Raw genomic sequence first — 25,548 nt, 5'->3', positions numbered from 1 at the left:
CCTAGGAATGGAATTGCTAGGTCATATGGTAACTCTCTGTTTAGCCTTTTTAGGAACTGCCAGACTGTTTTTCAAAGCCGCTGCACCATTTTACAAAACTACTTGCAGATTCCGTTTCGCCCACCACCTCACCAATACTTGTTTTCTGTCTTTTTGGTAACCAGTCAAGTGGATTTGAAGTGATACCTCGTTGTGGTTTTGCTTTGCATTTCTCTAATGAATGAGTAGTGATGTGGAAACTTGTGTACTTGTTGGCTATTAGTATATATTAGTATATATATTACTATATATATGTCTATTGAAATTCCTTAAATTGATTTCTTTGTTTTTGTCACCATTGAGTTGTAAGGGTTCTTTATATATTCTAGGTGTAAGTCCCTTATCATATATATGATTTGCAAAAATTTTTTCCCATTCTGGGGGTTGTTCATTTTCTTCATGGTGAGAATCTTTTCTTCTAGACACTTTCCCACTTGTGTTTATCTCTTATCAAGGAGTCCTACATGCCAGTATTCTCAGGCTGGCTTGGCTAACAGAAGTTTCCTATTTTGACATTTTGTCAGGTCCACTTTTCCTTGAAAACTCTTTCTCCCAAATTATCCTTCTATTTCTCTAACCTCTAAAATTGCCTTTCATTTGACAATGGCTTGGTATGATCGAAAAACTCGGTCAGCCACCAACTGACATAATGTGTGGATTAAGTCACTTCGTATCACTGGTTCTCAGTTTTCTTTTCTGTAAAATAAGTTGATTTATTTCTGGTAATCCCTGTGAATGGTAGACTTCATTCACCTGATACTTGATTTTGAAAGAAAAACTTGTTAATCACTTTGCATTTGTGATTGGTAACATGTGTGCAGTATGGGAGAGGTGGATTGGGATAGAAGCAGAAGTGTCAGCTGGCCTGGCACATTTGTGATGCACTGATGTGACCTTGGCTATTTTCTACCATTTTAGTTTTCCAAGAGTATGGAATGCTAACCATTCATATTCTAGTGTTATACATTTGGGAAGGATGATCCTTTGATCTATCTAGTTACCCTTTCCATCCATTGTTTTCTTTACAGACCAATTCCTATGAATTTACAGAAAACTCTTAGATTCAAAGATCCTCCCCAAATCTTGAATTTGAATAAATACCATTTTGTTGATCAGAGAGATGTGTTTGTGCTTGTTCTTTCATTTTAAGACTCGTTTTTTTTTTTTTTTTTTTAATGTTTATTTATTTTTGAGAGGGAGAGAGAGTGTGCATGAGCTGGGGAAGGGCAGAGAGAGAGGGAGAAGCAGAATCCTAAGCAGGCTCCATGCTGTCAGCGCAAAGCCTGATGCGGGGCTCAAACCCAGAAACCTTGAGATCATGACCTGAGCTGAAATCAAAAGTCATGAGGCTTAACTGACTGAGTCACCCGGGCACCCCAAGACTCTTTTTAGGTGCTTGAGTAGATTTTCCTTTTATTGGTGGTGAGAAGAAACTACTTACTATAGTAAGTGATAAACTATAACATGAAATGTGTTTTTCACGTTTTAGCACCAAATGCCTTTCAAAAGGCTCTTCAGGAATTTAGCTGTTTGTCCATGGTATGCATTTAGTTAATGTTCGTAATGTATTTTCAGAATTACAAATAAAAAATAAATAAATAAAACTTTCAAAAAAAAAAAAAACTGCTCTGATGGTAACAGGTCATTTGATCCAGAGCAAATGAGAATTACTTAATCATAGCATGCTTTTTGAGTTCTCAAGATGTAGGCCATGTTGTTTCTTTTCTAGACATGCATGAAGTTTTTTATTTCCCATATTAATAAAGGTGGTGATGTTTAGAAAAGTAGAACTTCAGTATATTTCCTTTTATTTTATTTTTAGGTCTCTATTTGAGAGAGAGAGAGTGAGTGTGTGTATGAGAGTGAGAGTGTGTGAGCAGTGTAGGGGCAGAGAGAAAAGGAGAGAATCCCAAACAGGCTCCATGCTGTCAGCACAGAGGCTGATGCAGGGCTCGATCCCATGAACTGTGAGATTACAACCCCAGCTGAAATCAAGAGTTGGACATTCAACAGACTGCTCTACCTAGACACCCCTTCTTTCAAATTTTTTCATCAAGGTGCCCCTCCTTTCAAATTTTTTAAAATACTTTTGAGGAACATGGGTGAGGCATTCTATTTATTACTGACAAAGTTTGTGTAGGCATTTTTTAAACAAGCAGCAATTTACTTTTTCTTGAAAAGTTTATTTTTAATAATTCTATGTTATTTGTAAACTAACTTTGTTTATTGCTTATTCTCTTCATAATGAAAGTTAAAATAATTCCAGAGTTACTTTTACCAGTAACAATTATTTGACAGGCAAATGATCTCTACCCTACTGGATTATAATCTTCTTTGGATCAGACAGTAGCCTTATTACCATTACCTAATACATTGTAGGTATTCAGAAGTTTAAATGTATCAAAATACTAAATTTCGTTTAACTATTTCTCTATAAAAGGAAGGATAACACATTTGTTTATATTAACAACTATCAAAATGAATTCTTTAATCCTCACCAGCATCTTCTGACAGTGCTTCAAGTACAAGTTAACATAGGGAGAGAAAACAGATTATAATGTATGTCAGAGCTAATATCCTTCATATATAAAAAGTTCTTTGAAATTAATAAGAGAAGTGAACACTTTTTTTTTCTAACATTCATTTTTAAAAGAGACAGAGCCTGAGTGGGGGAGGGGGAGAGAGAGAGAGGGAGACACAGAATCTGAAATAGGCTCCATGCCTGCACACACAGCCTGATGTGGGGCTCGAACTCACAAACTATAAGAACGTGACCTGAGCCAAAGTCGAATGCTTAACTGACTGAACCACCCAGATGCCCCAAGAAGTGAACACTTAAAAAGAGGCAATTTACAAAGGAATTAGATGACGTTTATCTACATGTACACACATATGTATAGTGAATATTCTCAGAAAGATAGACCATATTAATGAAATAATAAGATTCTATAAAAAGGAACATCCAGGCATTAAAGATGTACTCTTAGAAATTAAACATATGAGAGCAAAGATTTAATAAAATTTGACAAATATACTAGGAGATAGTAAGTTTCCTGAAAGTATAACAAAAATATAGTTGACACACAGGGCAGACATGCTCAATATATGTGTGTGGATTCAGTGTCACCTCATACCTGTTAGGATGGCTATTATAAAATAAAATGAAAGAAAAACTACAAGTGTTGGCAAGGATGTGGAAAAATCGGAACCCTTGTACACTGTTGGTAGGATGCAAAATGGTGCATCTGCTATGGAGAACCATGTGGAGGATCCTCAAAAAATTAAAAATAGAACTGCCATATGATCCAGCAATCCCACTTACGGGTATATATCTGAACATATTGGAATCAGAATCTCAAAGAGATATTTGCCCTCCCATGTCCATTGTAGCATTGTTTACCATAGCCAAAAAGACAGAAGCAACCCATTGTCCATCAACAGATGAATGGATAAAATGTGGTATATGCACACAATGGAATATTATTTAGCCCTGAAAAGGGAAGGAAATCCTGCCACATGTGATCACATGGATAAGCCTTGAAGATATTATGGTAAGTGAAATAAGCTAGTCAGAGAAGGACAAATACTGCATGATTCTACTTAAATGGGGTATCTGTAATTGTCAGACTCCTAGAAACAGTAGAATGAAGGTTGCCAGAGACTTGGGGGAGGAAGAAACAGGAGGAATACTTGCTATATAAAGTTTTAGTTGTGCGAGATGAGTAAGTTCTAGAAATGTACTGTACAACATTGTATTGCTACTTAACAATACTGTATTATACGCTTAAAAATTTGTCAAGAGGGTAGATCTCATGTTAAGTGTTCTTACCATAAAAAAATCTGAATCCAATAGAACAGAAAAAAAAAGTGTGGATTCAATGAATGAAATTAACCAGTCAATAAAAATAATGATTAAAAACAAGTAGCCTTTACTAAACAAAAATTAGACAATTGACTAAGAAAACTTTAAATTTATTGTAATCCCCTGCAAACTGCCACTTTTTGTTTATTATTTTATTATTTTCTTTAAGGGATTTTTTTCAGGTTGGTATCTTGCCTGACTCCTACATTAAAGTTGAAAAATAAGAATTCCCTCCTAGTACATTGCCAGATTGATCTGTTTCTCACCCTTCTAGATAATGCTCAAATTCCAAATAAAGCAGCGTTTCTATGGCTATTTTGTTGGCCCACTTTCAGAGTAGCATATGAAAACAGCATATGGCCAAAATCAATGTTGTGATGCCATCTTTATCCCTTAATCTTCATTTTCAGAGCATTTTTCCTCTAAGCCTTGAGCCATTTTTCATTTTAACATGTTGGAGGCTGCAGCCATACAAATGCATCAGTCTGTTTTAGAAATTGTCTCTGAGAATGTATGCCAAATTCCCATTCAGGAAGTAAGTTTTAATTAGTCTGAATTTATTTTCCATTTTAGTAATCCAGATTAGAATTTAGAAGATCTCTCTGGGGGTACTCGGTGGCTTGGTCAGTTGAGCATGCCACTCGATTTTGGCTTAGGTCATGATCCCAGGGTCATGGGATCAAGCCCCATATAGGGCTCCTTGCCTTGCGTGGAGACTGCTTTAAGATTCTCTTTCTTCCTCTCTGCCCCTCACCCACTTGCTCGTGTGTGTGTTCTCTCTCTCTTTCTCTCTAAAAATCAGAGATTTCTTGGTATAAATGGTAAGTGTTGCTCTGTATAAAGAAAATACTTAAAAAATTTCCAGGATCTGTAATTAAATTAAATATCTCACAGTATCAGTTTATTTTTTTGCTTTAATGAATTTCCAGTTTCTGTCATACAATCCTTCATATATATATAAATATACATTTATATATATTTAGTGTTTTATTTATCTTTGAGAGAGAGAGTGTGAGTGGGAGAGGAAGAAAGAGAAGGAGAGAGAAAATCTTAAGAGGATCCAAAGCAGGCTCTGCACTTACAGCAGCGAGCCTGGTATGGAGCTCAAACTCATGAACAATGAGATCATGACCTGAACCAAAGTTGGGACTCAACCACCTAAGCCACCTGGGGCAACCCCATACAATCCTCTTTTATCTTTAAGATATTAGAAAAAAAATATCCATACTAGAAGTAAGCTTTTCAGCAATCTGATATACTTGCTACTTGACAAATTTCCCTTATAATCTTTTTCCTTGTGTAGCGTTATTCATGACATTCCTCAATTGGTATATCTTTTCTTTTTTAAGTTTATTTATTTATTTTGAGAGAGGGAGAGACAGAATCCCAAGCAAGCAAGCTCCGTGCTGCACTGTAGGCACAGAGCCCAGCGCAGGTCACAAACCCACAAACCCGCAAGATCACAGCCTGAGCAGAGATCAAGAGTCCAATGCTTAACTGACTGAGCCACTCAGGTGCCCCCTGATTGATATATATATTTTTTAAATGTTTATTTATTTTTGAGAGAGAGAAAGAGAACATGAGCAGGGGAGGGACAGAGAGAGAGGGAGACAGAATCTGAAGCAGGCTCCAGGCTCTGAGCTGTCAGCACAGAGCCCGATGCGGGGCTTGAACTGAGTGTGAGACCATGACCTGAGCCGAAGTCGGACGCTCAACCGACTGAGCCACCCAGGCGCCCCAAGATAGATATATTTTTTAATTCTCTTGGCTTAGCTAAATCTTTAAGATCATAATTGAAGCTGAGGCCAGTATTTCTCAAGCAATTTACAGAGAACACTACACACATGATCTGTTGCTAGATATGGTGGGAAAGTTAGGTTTCCTGTTCGAGTAAGTTTGGGAAATTCAAATGATACATTTTAAGCAGGTTTGCAGTCGTGTTTTGTTTTGTTTTTTTAACTTTAAAGATGTCTCTGAGTCTTTAGTTTGCTGATATCCACTGTGACTCTTCAAGATGATGTCCTAGTGTGTTATTTATCAAGCTTCTTTGACCATGGACTCCCTTTTAAGAAACATTGTGTAGGGCAAATAATTCTGTATCCTTCAGCCTTTCTTTTAATACCACATGATAATAATTCAAATCTGCCTTGAGGGGACTCAAGTGTGAACATTCTCTTAATACTTCATAATGTGCTCTCACTTCTTTTGTGGTTGATCTTGCCTTATTTTGACTCTGTTACCTGCTGTTTTATCTCTGCTTTTCACTCCTAGTATGAACTAGCTCCTTCTTCCTGACAAAGAAGAAAGTTAAAATGTTGCATAAGATAGAGAGCAAATTACAATTGGATTTCTGTCACATTAAAATTCTACAGCCATTTCCTTCTCTGTCCCAGAAACTCAGGCTCTCCCTCAGGCTCATCCTGTTCCTGTAGGAGCATACTGCTTTGGAATATACTGCTCTAGGCAAAATCTTCTCTGACCCAATAATACTATCAATAAGTGCCATTATTTATTCCATATTATCAATAAATTATTTTCTAAACATTTAAAAACTGAGAATAAAGAGTTTGCAAGTTTACTGTTAGTGGGGCAGGATATGCAGGAAGAAGGTTTAAAAAAAAAAAAAAACGAACAGTAAACACTCCCAACTTCCCTTTTAAACAGCAGTATTTAGTGTTGTCTTTTAATTTTAATCATCTTATTTATACCATTAATGTATTACATGCCTCTCCATGCCAAGATATTTTACTAAATATTACGGAGAATCGGAAGTGTCTCAAGATTTGGCCCCAGCCCACAAATAACTAGTTAGTAGAGAAAATAAATACAAATGAAAAAATAACAGGTAAAGAGGTGAATAATACAAGAAGTGCCCTATGTTGATACATGTTACAAGATGAGAAGTATGGACAAGCAATATTTGTTATACAGAGAAAAGAGAGGCACAGTTTGACCTAGGCGTTCTGGGGAATTTGCAGAAAGGATTAGACTGAATGTCTAAAGTTGACCAAAATTACTAATTAGGGAAGGGAAGAAAGGGCATCCTAGGATGGAGAGAACATGAGCAGAGACACCAGAGAGAAAAGGGTGGGATGTGTTTGCAGGGCAAGGGGCTGAGAGTTCTAGAGGTTACTTGATAATTTGAAGAGGTATCAAAATGTTCTATGTAAAATACACAGACACACAATCACATTGTAGTATGTATGCTGTCTGGAACTTTTTACACCTATACAAACTATATACAATCATGTATACACACAGGTATATATACTCTTTTTTTAAAAAATGCAAATGGGATCATCAATGTGTTTATTTTACTTTTCAACATGTCATGGCATCTTTCTGTTTCCATATCAACAACAGATCTTCAGAGTATTTCACTGTTCGGAATATAATCACAGAATATTCCATCGAATGGGTAAGAACATTTAAACTAAACTCTACCAAAGATTCAGAAGTACTAAAAGGTAAATGAATATGGATAGTAACATGAAGCCAGATAATCTGATTGTAAGGTGTCTTCAGTTTCTGGCTTTCTGGCCCAGCGAGCCGTTTCACCTTGTTTCTGATTTGCCTCAGTGGAGCAGGAGGGACCAGCTTTTACGTAACTCCCTGGGAAAATTTCAGGCACTTCCAGTCTCTTGAAAAATCCCAGGCCAGACATCCAAGTTCATTTTCCTTTCTGATGGCATCTTCTGTGGATAATTGAAATCAGAATATTTACACCTGCTCACAAGAATATGCCCTTACTTTACCTTAGGCTTGTACAGAACAACATACCAGAATAAAGTACACTGAGCCTGACATCAAGACAGGAGATAAGCTTATTCAAGAGGGGAGGGAAGCAGTCTTTTCATTCCTTAAGATTGAACCATCAATGACTAAGGTTCCATCTGGCCCTACGGTTATGTTATTTTGTGAGTATTTGCACGGCTGTCATGTAAGTAAAAGCTATGACTTGTTCTGTGCAGAACTAAGTCCAATGACTAGAAGACTAAATATGGTGTTTACAGTAAAGAACTTCCTAACAGCATAACAAGAGGTGTTCTTAATTCTAACAGCATTCTTAATTCTAACAGCATAACAAGAGGTGTTCTAAGTAGTCATTCTTAATTCTAAAGTAGTCTCCAAATCTTTCATGATGCCTGAAAACTGTCTCTAGGGCTGGTATTGGTTGGGTAGGACTGACTTTCAGAAAGACTGTTTTAAACTGAAGAAAGAACAGAAGAAGAAAGAAGGAGAAAAAGAAGAAAGGCTGTTTTAAGACGGCTTTAAATTTGTGTGTATGTGGTAAAATACAACATTTACTGTCTTAACCATTTTTAAGTGTATGGTTCAGTGGTATTAAATGCATTCACATTGTTGTGCAGTCATCACCATCATTCATCTCTGACTCTTTTTATCTTGTAAAACTTTATACCCATTCAACAGTGACTGCCATTCTCTTCCCTCAGCCCATGGCAACCACCATTCTACTTTCTATCATTTTGACAACTCTAAGTACCTTGCCTTAGTGACATTCTGCAGTATTTATCTTATTGTGACTAGCTTTTTTTACTTAGCATACTGTCCTTAATGTTCATCCATGTTGTAGCATACTGCAAGATTTTTTTCCTTTTTAAGGTTGAGTAATATTTTGTTCATCTTTTCATCCTTTGATGGACACTTGGGTTTACTTCTGTGTTTTAGTTATTGTGAATAATGCTGCCGTGAACATGAGTTACAAAAATCTCTTTGAGAACCTGCTTTCACTTCTTTGGAGTATATATCCAGAAGTCGAATTCCTGGATCAAATGGTAATCCAATTTTTAATTTTTTGAGGAACCACCATACTGTTTTCCCCAACAGTTGTCTCATTTGATATTCCCACCAAGTCCACAAGGGTTCCAGTTTTCCATATCCTCACCAACACTTGCTGTTTTCTGTTTTTCTTATAGTAGCCATCCTAATGGGTGTGAGGTGGTACCTTGTTATAGTTTTGCTTTGCGTTTCTCTAATGATTAGTGGTGTTGAGTATCTTTTCGTGTGTTTATTGCTATTTGTATATCTTCTTTGGAGAAATGTCTATTCAAGCCCTTTGCCAATTTTCGAGTTGGTTTATTTTGTTGTTGAGTTTTAGGAGTTCTCTATATATTATGGATTGTAATCCCTAATCAGACAGATATATGATATGCAAATATTTTCTCCCATTCCGTCGGTTGCCTTTTTCCTATGTTGATAGTGTCTTTGGTGTACACAATATTTAAATTTTCATGAAATCTAATTTGTCTGGTTTCCTTTTGTAACCTGTACCTTTGGTGTCATATCCAAGAAGTCATTGCCAAAGCCAGTATTGGAAGCTTTTATCCTATGTTTTCTTCTCAGCATTCTATTGTTTTAGGTTTTACACTTAACGTCCATTTTGAGTTAATTTTTGTATATAGTGTTAACGGCCTAATTTCATTCTTTTGCATGTCAATACTCAGTTTTCCTCACACCATTTATTGCAAAGACCATCCTTTCCCTATTACCTTTGTCACGTATTTGGCCATGTATGTGAGGATTTATTTCTGGGCTCTCTATTCTATTTCATTGGTCTATGTCTCTTTCTTTATGAAGACAGCTTTAAACAATTTTTCTTTTCCAACCCAACATATGATCTCTGAGGTAGTACTTTGCTAGCTATCTTGTGTCAGGCAACTGTTTTTCAGAATAAGCTACTGAGTATATCCCAGGGAAAGGAAAAGTTGAAGGTGGAGAATCCACATTATTTGGTACTTCGATTTTTCTGGCCCTTAAATGGAAATAATCTAGATTAAAACACATATAGGTCCTATTATTGTTTCATGTTTTCCTAGTTTTGGTAGATTTTGGAAACTGATAACAGAAAGAGAAACTAAAAATTGAATCAGAAAATGGTTTGCTTATGGTAACATAGCTAATAATAAGCATTTACTCTGACACCTAGAGTCTTTTAATTTCCAGTTTATTGTTCTTTCTACTGCATATTGAGCTGTCAATGGATTTTATTGAAATGTAACTATTTTATTTTTATTTATTTATTAAAAAAATTTTTTTAATGTTTATTTTTAAGACGGGGAGAGAGCATGCGAGCAGGGGAGGGGCAGAGAGAGAGGGAGGCACAGAATCTCAAGCAGGCTGCAGGCTCTGAGCTGTCAGCACAGAGCCCATTGTGGGGCTTGAACATCAGAACTGTGAGATCATGACCCGAGCTGAAGTCCAGTGCTTAACTGAGCCACCCAGGCACCCCCAAATGCTACTATTTTAGCAGGATTTGACTCTTTAAATTATCAGAAAATCCTAAATTTATTATAATTCCTAGATGATATGACTAACAGTATTTGTTTCCATATTCCATTTCTATTTTCATTTCAATTCAAAGGAATCAAAGAGAATATGTTCATTTTATAGAGCAGAGTTTGGCCAACTATGGTTCACAGACTGAATCTGGCCCACAGGTATGGGTAAAAATACCATAACACTTTATCAGAGCACAACCACTCATATCCATTTATGAATGTATTGTCTATGGCTGCTTTCTGCTACAACAGCAGAATTGAGTCATGTAGCAGAATTGAGTCATAGTAACAGAAATTATATGGTCCACTAAGCCCAAAATATTTACTCTTCTGCCCTTAGAGAAAAATTTTGCTGACCCTTATAATAGAGGAAAAGTTTAAAACCAAACATTGAAAACTCTTAGGAAAATGATTAAACCACTGGCAGATTTGAGTTGAAAGCACTGGCTTTTTGAACGTTTCTTTGCCTTCAAAATCTAAAAATGTCAATTTTAAGATCTAATTTAATTAGATCTGATTTCCATTAATTTAAGATCTAATCCCAAATAATAAGTTCTAGATAAATTATAATGAATATCCTTTTTTTCCCAAATAAAAAACAACGTTTCAACTGTTTGTTTAGTGCTGCATGTATGTCAGGCAATGGGGAGGAGCTAGCGGGTGAAATTATAAATCCTGCCCTTGAAGGAATTAAGGAGATAAAATAGAAATGTGGAGTTCCCCCCATCTTTTAAGTATGACATTTTCAAGTAGTGACTTTTTTCTTTTTCTTAGAGACTGCTGTGTTACAGAAGAGGATGTAACTTTCAGAATAATCCTGAATGAGAAGGATGAGTCCAGATGTGCCTCTGCTGAATGATTACAAACAGGACTTCTTTCTGAAGCGCTTTCCACAGACCGTTCTTGGAGGCCCTCGATTCAAACTAGGCTATTGTGCCCCTCCTTATATATATGTTAATCAAATTATCCTTTTCCTGATGCCATGGGTTTGGGGTGGATTAGGGACACTTTTGTATCAATTAGGGATTTTGGAAGACTATTACACAGCAGCACTTTCAGGTGGACTGATGCTTTTCACTGCATTTATCATCCAGTTCACAAGTTTATATGCCAGGAACAAATCGGTGACCATAGAAAGAATGCTAACCACAGATATCTTAGCAGAGGAAGATGAACATGAATTTACAAGTTGTGCTGGTGCTGAGACTATCAAATTTCTCATTCCTGGCAAGAAATATATAGCCAATACAGTTTTTCACTCTTTTCTTGCTGGGTTAGTGTGTGGTCTTGGAACATGGTATCTGCTTCCAAATAGAATGTCCCTGCTGTATGGCAGTGCAGGAGGCGCTGTTCTGCAATTTGTCTTCGGATGGATGACATTGTGTATAGGAGAATATTCATTAATTGTAAACACAGCTGCAGAGACTGCGACTTTCCAAACCCAGGATACTTATGAAATCACTCCTCTTATGAGACCTCTTTATATTTTTTTCTTTGTTTCTGTAGATCTTGCACACAGGTAATAAGCTACCAAATACTTTGTCACTTGCTTTGTTTTTAAGCATACATACACAGTATGAGCTCTCCTTAGTATTAAAAAACTGAATCTATGAAAGTCATCAAGACCAAACCATTGGGTGATAGTTGTTCTGATGATTAATCTCTTCGGAGTAATCTCTGTTAAACATGCATACTAACGTAGTAATTAAACCTTATTGAGGAGTTAAAAGAAAACTCTTTGGTAAGAGAAATCAGCAAAATTTCAATTCTGTGTTTCACTTTATTTTTTTTTTTTTAATTTTTTTTTTCAACGTTTATTTATTTTTGGGACAGAGAGAGACAGAGCATGAACGGGGGAGGGGCAGAGAGAGAGGGAGACACAGAATTGGAAACAGGCTCCAGGCTCTGAGCCATCAGCCCAGAGCCCGACGCGGGGCTCGAACTCCCGGACCGCGAGATCGTGACCTGGCTGAAATCGGACGCTTAACTGACTGCGCCACCCAGGCGCCCCTCTGTGTTTCACTTTAAATAAGGAGCTATGTGCTATAAGATAGCCTGGCTGAGACCTGTGAAAAGGGAGATAGAATTTTCCTATGAGGGTATAATGAAGAATTTAAAATTTATACCATAAATATTATGTACAGATTGAATTTAAGATGAGTAACATTTCTAATTGTTATGATAACTATGTAGGATGAATACTGATTTTTTAAAAATCAATTTGCTATAGAAGAAAAATAGACTTTTTTAACAAAACTGTTTACCAAACTGTTTACAAAATTGTTGGATAACCCCCTTTGCTCACCTTTTATAAATCTGACTTTTCTTTCTCTGTTTCTGTAGATTGCAGCTTTCTCTCTTACAGGTTTATGTCCAGATAGAAATGTAAAGGCATTTAATGGACTGAATGTCTTCAAATTCATATATCAAAGCCTGTCCCCCAGTGTGATGGTGATTGGAGATGGGGTCTTTGGGAGGTGATTAGGAAAATGAGGGTGGGGCCTTGGTCTGATGGAATTAATGCCCTTATCAGAAGAGACACCAGAGAGCTTGATCTCTCTCTCTCTCCACTATGTGAGGATACAGAGAGAAGGCTGCTGTCTGCAAACCAGCAAGAGAGTTCTCAGCAGAACCTGACCATGCTGGCACACTGATCTTGGACTTCCAGCCTCCAGAATAATTTCTGTTGTGTAAGCCACCCAGTGTGTGGTATTTCATTATGGCAGCCCAAGCTAAGACAGACTTTGATACCAAGAGGTGGGTTGCTCCTGTAACAGATACCTAAAAGTGTGGAAGTGGCTTTCAAATTGGGTAATGGGTAGAGGCTAGAAGAGTTTTGAGGTTCATGCTAGAAATGTGGACTTAAAGGCATTTCTGGTGAGGTCTTAGAAATGAGAACATGTTCTTGGAAACTGGAGGAAAGGTGATTGTTGGTATAACGTGGCACAAAACTGTTCTAATTTTTATGGAAAGTAGAACTTGAAAGTGATGAAATTGGATAGAGAGTTAAGGAGATTTCCAAGCAAGTGGCTAAAAGAACAGCTTGAATTGAAGAAGGAATTGCTAAGCAAAAAATAATCAGAACTAGAAGATTTGGAAATTTTTCAGCCTAGCCATATTGCAAAAAAAATGAGAAAGCATGTTCTGAAGTGAGCACCAAGAATGTGACTGGACTAACACTAAAGAGTTCAAGGGGTTATATGACCAGAAATACGGCCAGTTTGAACTAAAGCAGTCAGAGACCAGATGAAATGAACTAAGGCTGTTAGACTTCTTAGATTTGACAAGTCTTTAAGAAGAGGGGAAAAATGACCCCAAAAGTGATTCAGAGATTGTCAGGGCTACTTCCTTGGTTTCAACAAACTAGAAGCTGGAAGCCTTGGGTCTAGTACTTGCCCTGCAAAGCGTTGGGGGTGGGACCCACACCTAGAGCTGTTTGGGTAATGATGGCAACCCTGGGGGCCTAGAGGGCAAAATATGGAACCAAGAAGATTCTTCCTCAGCCTTAAGGTCTAATGGAATTTGCCTTGCTAGGTTTTGGACTTCTTTGGAACCTGTCACCCCTTCCTTCTTTCCTATTTCTCCCTTCTGGAATAAGAATGTTCATTCTGAGGTCACCTGCGTGGCTCAGTCGGTTAAGGGGCTGACTTCAGCTCAGGTCATGATCTCGCGGTCTGTGGGTTCCAGCCCTGTGTTGGGCTCTGTGCTGACAGCCACTTGGAGCCTTGAGCCTGCTTCAGATTTTGTGTCTCCCTCTCTCTCTGCCCCTTCCCTGCTCGTGCTCTATTTCTCTCTCTCTCTCTCTCTCTCAAAAATAAATAAACATTTAAAAAAAAAAAAAAAAAAAAAGAATGTCCATTCTGGGGCTGTCCCACTGTTTTATTTTGGAAGTACATAGCTTGTCTGATTTCACAGGTTCACAGCTGGAGAGGGATTTTGCCTCAGGATGGAGTGTACTTGAGTCTCACCCATATCTGCTTTAGATGGTAGTTAGATGAAACTTTGGACTTTAGCCTGTAGAATTGATGCTGGAATTTTTTTAAGACTTTTGGACCTGTTGGGATGGAATGAATGTGTTTTGCATGTAAGAAGAACATGAATTTGGGAGACTGGGTTAGAATGTTAAGGACTGAATGTTTCTGCCCCCTCAAAATTTGTATGTTGATGCCCTAACTCCCAATGTGATGGTATTTAAAATTTTTTTTTCAACGTTTTTTATTTATTTTTGGGACAGAGAGAGACAGAGCATGAACGGGGGAGGGGCAGAGAGAGAGGGAGACACAGAATCGGAAACAGGCTCCAGGCTCCGAGCCATCAGCCCAGAGCCTGATGCGGGGCTCGAACTCATGGACCGCGAGATCGTGACCTGGCTGAAGTCGGACGCTTAACCGACTGCACCACCCAGGCGCCCCTGTGATGGTATTTAGAGATGGGGTCTTTGGGAGGTAATCAGGTCATCAGGGTAGTCCTATTCTTATGGGATTGGTGCCCTTATAAGAAGAGAGACCAGAGAGCTTGATCTCTCTCCTTCCACCATGTGAGGATGCAGTGAGAAGTTGGCTGTCTGCAAGGCAGGAAGAGTGTTCTCACCATACCCCAACCATAATGGCACTGATTTTCCTGTCTCTAGAACTATAAGAAATAAATTTCTGTTATTTAAGCTACCTGTAGGTCTGTGGTATTTGTTATGGAAGCCTGAAATAAGACATTTAAAAATATTTAGCTATTTTGTATACTGAAACTGACCTATTCTTAGGTATCCAATTGCTATTCCTTAAATCTTAATGTCTTCTCATTGTGCTACATTTGTGGACCAGAGGACACTATAATATCCTTTTTCTTCATCCAATCAAATATGTAAGGGAAAAATTAGTTTATGGGAAATTCATCTATAATTGCTCTATTAGTACCATTACCATTTATTAGCTGTAAAATATGTTACAGTTAAATACTTGGTTTTGAAAAGTTAGGAATAAAATTAAGTTTACATGTGTATGTATATATTTGACCCCTTTTTAAAGATGGAGGTTTATAAGATTATTTTCACAATATAGATTCTTGAGTTACAGTCTCACTGTGCTATTTCTGAAATCAGAAATTATATACCTGCTATAATGCATCTTTGCATTTAAATTGATGCTCCAGGTTCTTTAATTTCTTTTTTAAATCTCAGTTAATTTATAATTTGATTACCTTGAATTTCTGCATTACTCATTTCTGAATGAAAGGACATAAATGTTTTTAGTACATTGTAGTTGGATTTAATGTACAGTTTTAATGTTTACGGTTTGATCATTACAAACAGGTTTTTGTTTTTTTCAATTAAAAGGAAAAGACAAAAGCAGGCCCAAATCTGTTCATATAGAAGAAGATGACATATTTGTGCAGAAAAATTACCTCTCACTTGACTTAGAAATTTTTAACTTCTGGTTAACAAACTAATAAAGAAGATGATCTTTATACAGTAGATATGATACTGCAGATAAAAATGTATGAAATGTGTGCACTGTTCAAATTTGAACAGTTGTCAGATATATCAGATTGTTTCTTTTTTTTTTTTTTTTTTTAACAGTTTTATAATTTTTTTTTTTTCAACGTTTATTTATTTTTGGGACAGAGAGAGACAGAGCATGAACAGGGGAGGGGCAGAGAGAGAGGGAGACACAGAATCGGAAACAGGCTCCAGGCTCTGAGCCATCAGCCCAGAGCCCGACGCGGGGCTCGAACTCACGGACCGCGAGATCGTGACCTGGCTGAAGTCGGACGCTTAACCGACTGCGCCACCCAGGCGCCCCTCAGATTGTTTCTTAATTTTATTTCAGAGAATGTAAAAGTTGAAGAGATAAGCCTTACAGTATAATATTTTCTCTTTCCCCATTCTTTATTCTACCCAGTACACTGTGTATTAATAATTTACTTTTTCTGTACATTTTCATCAAAGACTGGTATTAAATCTACAGTGCTTATAGTTCATAGACTCTCAGGAATTGTTTGAACGTATGATACATATTTATATCATCTTAGTCACTATAAACATCTTTTTTCTGGACGTGGATATAGTGTACAGAATTTGAAATATTTTTATAGCTGTTAGAGTCAAAGTTTTTTTTTTTTTTCTTGAGGTCTTAGATATTTTGCCCTAGAAGATTCCTATTACATTATCAGAAATAGAATTTAAACATACTTTCCATATGAAAGACTTGACCACAATAATCATTATTTGGGTCTGAGTCATACAGGAAAGTGATCATGATATGTGGTTGCTCAAAATACGAATGCTTATATTTATGTATGGTATTCTTGTATATAAATAAAATGTCTATGTCATTGCTTATTAAGAACAAAAAGATTCAGGGAGGTTAAATCAAACTTGGGTAAAATATTTCTTGAGTATACATTATTTTTACACAAATTATACTATACTTAAATATATTAGGAAGAGAAATGTCTTTAACAAGAAAAATAGCTACAGATCTGCATGTTTTCCTTGACCTTCCTGTGGTTTATTATGTGTGGTTTGATTTTCCTTTTTGTCACTTGAGTATTTTCTTCCCAGAATGAAATACATTTTAAAACTACACTACAAAAAGTATTGTCCTCTAATTTAGCATCATATTGTTAACCTTGTATTCATTAATTCTCTGCTTATAAAATTTGAAGGACATACATTATGAGACAGTGCATTAGCTGACATAGTATTGATAGCTTAGGAGCAAACACATTATGTCATTATTATATCCATAGTTGCTATACATTTGCTTCTGGGCTGTTAACATATGCTTAAGTGGATAATTATTACAGAACGTGCCTTTCTCCTTGACTTTGATTCCTAGCAGCTCAGGTATTCAAGTACAATTATGCTGTGAGTTTTGACATTTAGTTTTTTATAAGTTATCTTTTGAACACTGTAAGTACTAGGACATTATTGGTTTCTGGACAAAGTATGGTCAGCCTTATTTCAAAAAAATTAGTTATATTTTGATAGTGTTTATGCTTCTGTGCTTTGAGTTTTTGTTAAGTCATTCAAAGCCATCTAATTTTTAACTGGTAAATGCTGTACGAAGAACAAATTTCTCCACTTTATAGAAATCATCTCTAGTTTATGAAATTGTATTTTACAAGTTTGTATTCTCTATAAAATAAAAACAATATTATAAATGCTAGTTAAGTTCCCACACCAATCCACAGAGACACGTTCATAGCCTAATGTTGCCAACTTCTGATATTGATTCTACTGACTTCAAGTTCTGGGACCTGGGGGTGAGACAGTACTGGGAGAGTAGGAAAAAGAAAAGAGCTCTCTTTGCTAGCTACTAACGTTATGAACATCAGTAAGGCTTTGGCTTTCCTAGAGTTAACGTACAATTTTAAATTAGAAAATTTTAAACTCTCAACAATCATTGGTAGAATTTTAGCCAATGTAGGTTAGACAATTACAGGAGAAATATTTTTGCTCTGGACTCAGTTCAGTTTTACAAATCCCTGAATTCAATTATTCAGTAAACTGCTTTTAATTACTTCTTTCCACATTGGAATCCACATATTTTCTAAGTGCTAATCTTGTACACAATTGAGTAGGGGTAGTGGCTGCTATGGGAGAAGGACAATGGTCACAATTTACAAATGTTGATATTTTGCAGTTTGGGACTAGGATCTTTTTGTAAGTGTTCCTTTGTTTTGGGGGAGTGGGTTGCATGTGTTTTATTTTTCCTGGGAAGATCCTCTCTCTATTATTTTGTATGATTTAAATGTTCCCTTTTCTTATAGGTTTACGGTAAACATACCAGCTCTAGAACAAACGAATCAGATTTTACACATCTTGTTTATATTTTTACCCTTTCTGTGGGCACTCGGGACTCTGCCCCCACCTGATGCCCTTTTCTTATGGGCAATGGAGCAGATTTTAGAGTTTGGCCTTGGAGGCTCATCTATGTCAACCCATTTACGGTAATTATTTTAAATATTAAGGTTCTGTGTAACTTAAAGTATAATTTTTCTTTTCAATCAAATCTTTCTTTTTTTCTCTGCAGGTTATTAATAATGTTCATCATTTCTGCTGGAACAGCGGTAACATCATATTTCATTCCCAGCACTGTTGGTGTGGTTCTTTTCATGACTGCGCTTGGGTTCTTACTGAGTCTTAACCTAAGTGACATGGGTTTTTTCTTCAAACACAGTGCGACTGGACACAGAGTTGGAACCAAATCTAAGGCTTTACCCAATGGGTCAGAAAAACAGTTTACTTGGAAGGAATGCCTTTTCTATATTATTATATTAGTCTTGGCTCTCATAGAAACTAGTTTGCTGCATCATTTTGCTGGTTTCCCACAGATTTCCAAAAACAGTCCTCAGGCTATTGTTGGCTATATTTTGATGATATTGCTTATAATACTGTGGCTACTTAGAGAAATTCAGAGTGTCTGTATCTTTGGAATTTTCCAAAACCCTTTCTATCCAAAGAATGTGCAAACTGTGACTTTATTCTTAGAGAAGCAAAGAAGGCTTATGAAGATTGGTGTTATCAGACGGATTTTGCTAAATCTAGGTAAGAAGATAAAATCTACTAATTTTGTGTTTTAGCTAGGAAGTGTACAAAAATATTCCCATATTTTTGTAATATACAACATACAGGCATTCATTCTTTTATGTTTTGGTTTGTTTATTAGTGTTTTCAGTTAATTGCTTAAATGTGCTCATAGAAGAACACATATCAGCTAAAATAAAATGTGGTAGAAGAGGTTACTTTGCCTTAGTTAAATAATGTCTTTTTTTGTTTGTCCTAGTGTCGCCTTTTGCTATGATAGCATTTCTTTCATTGGACAGTTCCTTACAAGAGCTCCACTCTGTGTCTGTCTCCATTGGGTTCACAAGAGCTTTTAGAATGGTAATCTTAATAAGCACTTAATAGTATTTTCCTATTGCTAAGCTTGTGATTTTGTTTATTCTAACAGTTTACTTAAATTATCCAATTCTGCCTAATAAAGTGGATAATTTTTGTACTGTAGGTATGGCAGAATACAGAAAATGCTTTATTGGAGACAGTCATCATATCAGCAGTGCACTTATTAATCTCCAGTACAGATGTGTGGTGGAACAGAAGCCTGGATACAGGTATCAGACTCTTACTGGTAAGGATACGTTTCAATAGCTTTATTGAGATCTATTTCATATACCATAAAATCACCCACTTAAACAGTTCAGTAGTAGACAGAATTTTACAGCCATCACCATAGTCTAATTTAGACCATTTTCAACATCCCAAAAAGAAACCTCATGCACATTAATGTCATTCCCCCATTCCCTGTCCTAACCTCACTCCAGTGCCAGCAACCATTAATATACTTTCTGTATCTATGGTTGATTTATTTATCAGATCATGGATTTTTAGGTTGTTTCCACTTTCTGACTATTATGAATACTGCTGTGAACATTTGTGTACACATTTTTGTACATGTGTTTTTGGACGTATGTTTTAATTTCTCTTCACTATATCTGCCTAGGACTGGAATTTCAGTTCATAGTAAGTCTATGTTTAACAATTCAAGGTACTGCCAAACATTTTTCCAAAGTGGTTGCACTATTTTACATTTCTACCAACAACGTATGAAGATTCTAATTTCTCTACATACGTGCTAACGCTTGTTATTATCTGACTCTTTCATTATAATCATTCTGATGGGTGTGACATGCTATCTCATTGTAATTTTCATTTGCATTTCTCTGAATGCTAATGATACATCTTTTCATAAATTTATCAGCCATTTGTGTGTATTTTTTGGAGAAATGTCTATTCAGATTCTTTGTCCGCTGTCTGTGGATTGCCCTTATTGTTGAGCTTAAGAGTATTTTTTTAATGTATTCTGGATACAAGTTCCTTGACAATATATGATAAATGAAAATTTTTTCCCATCTTGTAGGCTTTCTTTTTCTTGATAATATTCTTTGAAGCAAGAAAGTTTTAAATTTTGCTGACTTTCAATTTATCTCTTTTTTCTTTTGTCACTTGTATTGTTCGGGTCACATCTAATAAACACTGCTGCCTGTTTCCAAATCATAAATATTTACTGTGTTTTCTTCTAAGAGTTTTACAGTTTTAGCTGCTACAGTTCAGTCTATGATCTACTTTGAGTTTATTTTTGTGTATGATATGAGGTGGAGTTCCAAATCCATTCTTTTGTATAGGGTATACAATTATCCCAGCACCATTTATTGAAAAAGCTATTCTTCCCTCAATGATTTTTCTTGGCATCCTGGTCAAAAATCAAATGACAAATGTGTTATTTCTGGACTCTTCAATTCTTTTCCATTCATGTATGTCTATCCTTATGCCAGTCCTATACCGTCTTTATTACTATATTTTGTAGTAGGTTTTGAAATTGAGAAGTGTGAGTCCTCTAACTTTGTTCTTTTAGAGATTGTTTTGATTCTTCCAGTTCCCTTGTATTACCAGGTAAATATTAGTTTCAGCTTTTCAGTTTTTGCAAGAAGGCATCTGAAACTTTGATGGAGATTACCTCAAATCTGTAGATCAATTTGGGGAGTATTGCCACCTTAAAAATATTTATTCTTCCCATCCATCAACATGGCATGTTTTCATAGTTTTTAAAAAAATTTTTAACATTTATTTATTTTTGAGAGACAGAAAGAGACAAAGCATGAGTACGGGAGGGGCAGAGAGAGAGGGAGACACAGAATCTGAAGCAAGCTCCAGGCTCTGACCTGTCAGGACAGAGTCCAAAGCAGGGCCAGAACTCACAAGCTGTGAGATCATGACCTGAGCGGAAGTCAGGTTCTTAACCGACTGAGCCACCTAGGCGCCCCTCAAGATCTTCTTTATTTCAAAAATGTTTTGTAGTTTTCAGTGTTGCAAATCTTACAGGTTTTATTAAAATTTTCCTAAGTATATATTTTTTGATGATATTATAAATGGAATTGTTTTCTTCATTTTTTGTTTTTTTTAATTCATTACTAGAGTATAGAATACAATTGATTTTTTTTTTAATGTTTATTTATTTTTGAGAGAGTGAGAGACGGAGACAGAGCGTGAGCTGGGCAGAGAGAGAGGGAGCACAGGATTCCAAAGCAGGCTCCAGGCTCTAAGCTGTCCTCACCGAGCTTGTGGCGGGGCTCAGATCCACAAATTACAAGATCATGACTTCAGCCAAAGTCGGATGCCTAACTGACTGAGCTACCCAGGCACACCTTGATTTTTTTTTAATACTGATTTTGTGTCCTAAAACCTCACTTCTATTCGTTCTGATAGATTTTTAGTGGATTCTTAAGACATTCTGTATATAAGATCATGTCATCTGCAAATTAGATATGGTAGAATTTTTTTTAAGGTTTTTTATGTATTTATTTTGAGAGAGAGTGGGAGAGGGGCCGAGAGAGAGGGAGAGAGAGAGAATCCCAGGAGGCTGTGCACTGACAGTGCAGAGCCTGACACAGGGCTCCAACTCACAAACCATGGGATCATGACCTCAGCTGATGTCAGATGCTTAACGGACTAAGCCAACCAGGTGTTCATAGTAGAGGTATTTTTTACTTATTTTCCAATCTAAATATCTTTCATCTCTTTTTCTTACCTAATTGCCCTGTCCAGAACCTCCAGTATAATGTTGAATAGAAGAGTGGACATCTTATGAGGAAAGCATATTCCATCTTTCTCTATTAAGTTGATGTCATTCTTTTACCATTAGACATGATATCAGCTATTGTAGATGCTCTTTTTCAGGTTGACAGCTCCCTTCTATTTCTGGTTAATCTTTTTATCATCAAGGGTATTGGATTTTGTCTGATGCATTTTCTGTGTCTATTGAAATGGTCATGTGATTTTTGTCCTTTAATCTGTTAACATGGCATAATAAGTTGACTTCTGGTTGTTAAACCAATCTTGCATTCCAGGAATAAATCCCATTTGTTGTGATGTATAATCCTGCTTATATGTTGCAGGATTTGTTAGCTAGTATTTTTGTGTGGTTAATATTTATATGTTATCTGTAGCTGTCTTTTCTTGTCATGTCTTTGGTTTAGATATCAAAATAACACTGACCTCATAGAATGAGTTAGGAATTTCATACTAGTTATTCTTAAATGTTTGATCATATTTGATATGTATCTTAAATATTTTGTAGTATGTGGTATTTTGTAATATGGAAGCTATCTGAGACAGTTTTTCTCTGTGGGTAGCTCTTTTTTTTTTTTTTTTTTTTAATTTTTTTTTTCAACGTTTATTTCTGGGACAGAGAGAGACAGAGCATGAACGGGGGAGGGGCAGAGAGAGAGGGAGACACAGAATCGGAAACAGGCTCCAGGCTCTGAGCCATCAGCCCAGAGCCTGACGCGGGGCTCGAACTCCCGGACCGCAAGATCGTGACCTGGCTGAAGTCGGACGCTTAACCGACTGCGCCACCCAGGCGCCCCGTGGGTAGCTCTTAAGTTACAAATTCAATTTCTTGTTACAGGTCTATTCAGTTTTTCTATTTCTTCTTGAGTTGCTTTATGTTTTTCTAGGAACTTGTCAGTTTCATCTAAGTGATCAAATTTATCAGTTCATAGTATTCTCTTATAATCCTTCTAATTTTTTTCTGTAAGATTGGTGGTAAAATTATCTCTTTCATTCCTGATTTTAGTAGTTTGAGTCTTCTCTATTTTATTCTTGGTCAGTATAGCTAAAGGTTCGTCAGTTTTGTTGATCTCAAAAAACCAGCTTTTGGTCTCATTGATTTTCTCGATTTTTTAAAATAGTCTCTATTTTATTAATTTTTGTTAATCTTTATTATTAAAAATTTTTTTTAATGTTTATTTTTGAGAGACAGAGCGTGAGCAGGGGAGGGGCAGAGAGAGAAATGGAGACACAGAATCCAAAGCTGGCTCCAGACTCAGAGCTGTCAGCACAGAACCTGATGTGGGGCTCGAACTCACGAGCTGTGAGATCATGACCTGAGCTGAAGTCGGATGCTTAACCAGCTGAGCCACCCAGGCGCCCCTAATAATCTTTGTTATTAACTTCCTTCTGCTTACTTGAGGATTAGTTTGCTCTTTGTTTTCTAGTTTCTAAGGTAGAAGAGTAGGTTATTGATTTAAGATGTTTCTTCTGCTAACATAGGCACTTAAAGCTAGCTATAAATTTCCCTCTGAATACTGTTTTAGCTGTATCACAAGTTTTGGCATATTGTGTTTTTATTTCATTCATCTCAAAATGTTTTCTCATTTTTTTGTGTGATGTCTTCTTTGACCCATTGGCTATTTAGCAATATGTCTTCTAATTTTTTTTAAGATTTTATTTTTAAGTAATCTCTGCACCCAATGTGGGGCTTGAATTTACAACCCCAAGATCAAGAGTTGCATGCTCTACGGGCACTAAGGAATCTACTCCTGAAATCATTGTTGCACTATAGGCTTACTAATTTGGATGTAAATTAAAAAAAAAAGAAAAAGAGTTGCATCCTCTACCAACTGAGCAAGCCAGGTGCCCCAGCGATGTGTCTTTTAATTTCAAGATTTTTAAATTATTTATTTATTTCTGTTGTTGACTTCATTCTGTTTTAAAGAACATACTTTGCATGGTTTGTATGAACATACTTGGTATGATTTCAATCTATTAAGGTTTGTCTTAAGTTATGACTTCTGTTTCTTAATCTATAAAATACTCTCTAAAATAATGATAAATTAAGGATAGTTGCTTAATTATTTACCACTTCTGGTTCTCATGACTTAACAAGCATGTAATGCAAAACTTAGTCAACCTTAAGATCAAGGGGTGCCTGGGTGGCTCAGTCAGTTAAGCGGCTGACTTCGGCTCAGGTCATGATCTCGCGGTCCGTGAGTTCGAGCCCTGCGTTGGGCTCTGTGCTGACAGCTCAGAGCCTGGAGCCTGTTTCGGATTCTGTGTCTCCCTCTCTCTCTGCCCCTCCCCCATTCATGCTCTGTCTCTCTCTGTCTCAAAAATAAATAAACGTTAAAAAAAAAAAATCTAGCTAGCACTCTATTGGTTCTCTTTAGTATTAGTTTTTTATAGAGAGCCCAAACTTTTATTTTTTCTCTCTTTTTTTTAAGTTTATTTATTTATTTTGTGTGAGAAAGAGCACGCACATGTGTGAGCAGGGGAGTGGCAGACAGAGAAGGAGAGAGAGAATCCCAAGCAGCCTCCATGCTGTCAGCATAGAGCCCAATGAAGGGCTCACTTGATCCCACAAACTATGAGATCATGACCTGAGCCGAAATCAAGAGTCAGAGACTTAACTGACTGAGCCACCCAGGCACCCCGAGAGCCCAAACTTTTAAAAATGTAGACTCATGGGGCACCTGGGTAGCTCAGTCCTTTCAGTGACTGACTCTTGATTTTGGCTCAGATCACGATCTTGTGGTTCCTGGGTTCTAGCCCTGCATCAGGATGTGTGATGATGGTGCGGAACCTGCTTGGAATTCTCTGTCTCCCTCTCTCTCTGCCCTCCCCCATTCACACATGTTCTCTCTCTCTCAAAGAGAAGTAATTAATTATTTAAAAGTAAATAAATGTAGACTCACTTATTACTTGTGAGGTTGGAGAAAATTATAACAAGTATCTCATACAAGACCTATTTCCTCAAAAATATTGCAGCAATAATAAAATCATACAGTTTTTCTTACATGACCTTGAAAATTCATGAAGTCTTTAAGAATAAAAAAATCATTTTTCCATCTCTGCAGGTTGGTATCATGCGTGATCGTCTGATTCAGTTCATCTCTAAACTGCAGTTTGCCGTGACTGTACTTTTTGCATCGTGGACTGAGAAAAAACGTCGGAAGTCAACCACCACTTTATGTATACTCAACATTGTCTTCTCTCCATTTGTGCTGGTCTTCATAGTTTTTTCTACACTACTCTCCTCTCCATTACTCCCCCTCTTCACCCTTCCTCTGTTCTTGGTGGGCTTTCCCCGACCTGTTCAGAGTTGGCCAGGAGCAGTGGGCACCACAGCCTGCATGTGTGCAGATACAGTATACTACTACCAGATGGTCCCACATTTGACCACTGCACTGCAGTCTGCAATGGCAGCTGGAAGTTTAGGTAAGTAAATGGGCTGTGCTCACAAAATCTTCACCAATGCATTTAAAGTACAAAAAAATATACAGAAAAAATCTTTTGATCCAACCATTATATAGATTCTAATACTATGATATATGGCAGAAGGACTAAATATGAAATAGAAGTGTATATCTTGCTTCTTATTTTGAGGTGTAAATAAAGTCACAAAATAAGAATAATAAGGGAAAATTTCATCAAGGTGATTTGACAGTTTTTTTAAAACATTTTCTTGGATAAAATCAGGTTATAGTCCTACCACTGAAACATGAAAAAACCTT

At 36.7% G+C, this 25,548-nt stretch overlaps 1 protein-coding gene across 5 annotated transcripts in view; it reads left to right on the top strand.

Annotated features, from left to right (window-relative positions):
* PCNX4 (pecanex 4) overlaps positions 1-25,548 on the top strand; it is a 40,956-nt gene that overhangs the window by 1,992 nt on the left and 13,416 nt on the right. For 2 of the 5 annotated variants that reach the window (XM_025919101.2, XM_086709629.1), the window contains exons 2-7: positions 10,975-11,719; positions 17,968-18,147; positions 18,231-18,745; positions 18,984-19,084; positions 19,206-19,328; positions 24,892-25,252. In XM_025919101.2, the coding sequence (XP_025774886.1) occupies positions 11,022-11,719; positions 17,968-18,147; positions 18,231-18,745; positions 18,984-19,084; positions 19,206-19,328; positions 24,892-25,252 (1,978 nt within the window). In that variant the 5' untranslated portion in view covers positions 10,975-11,021. Of the gene's footprint in view, positions 1-8,039; positions 8,698-10,974; positions 11,720-12,543; positions 12,958-14,611; positions 15,058-17,967; positions 18,148-18,230; positions 18,746-18,983; positions 19,085-19,205; positions 19,329-24,891; positions 25,253-25,548 lie in introns of those variants that run through there. The other 3 variants (XM_086709628.1, XM_086709630.1, XM_086709631.1) reach the window with 3 other exon arrangements.

This window comes from Puma concolor, chromosome B3, assembly GCF_028749965.1.
Source record: "Puma concolor isolate L17-30 chromosome B3, mPumCon1.1.hap2, whole genome shotgun sequence".
Lineage (NCBI taxonomy): Eukaryota > Metazoa > Chordata > Mammalia > Carnivora > Felidae > Puma > Puma concolor.
This window is presented reverse-complemented; position numbering and strand designations above follow the sequence as displayed.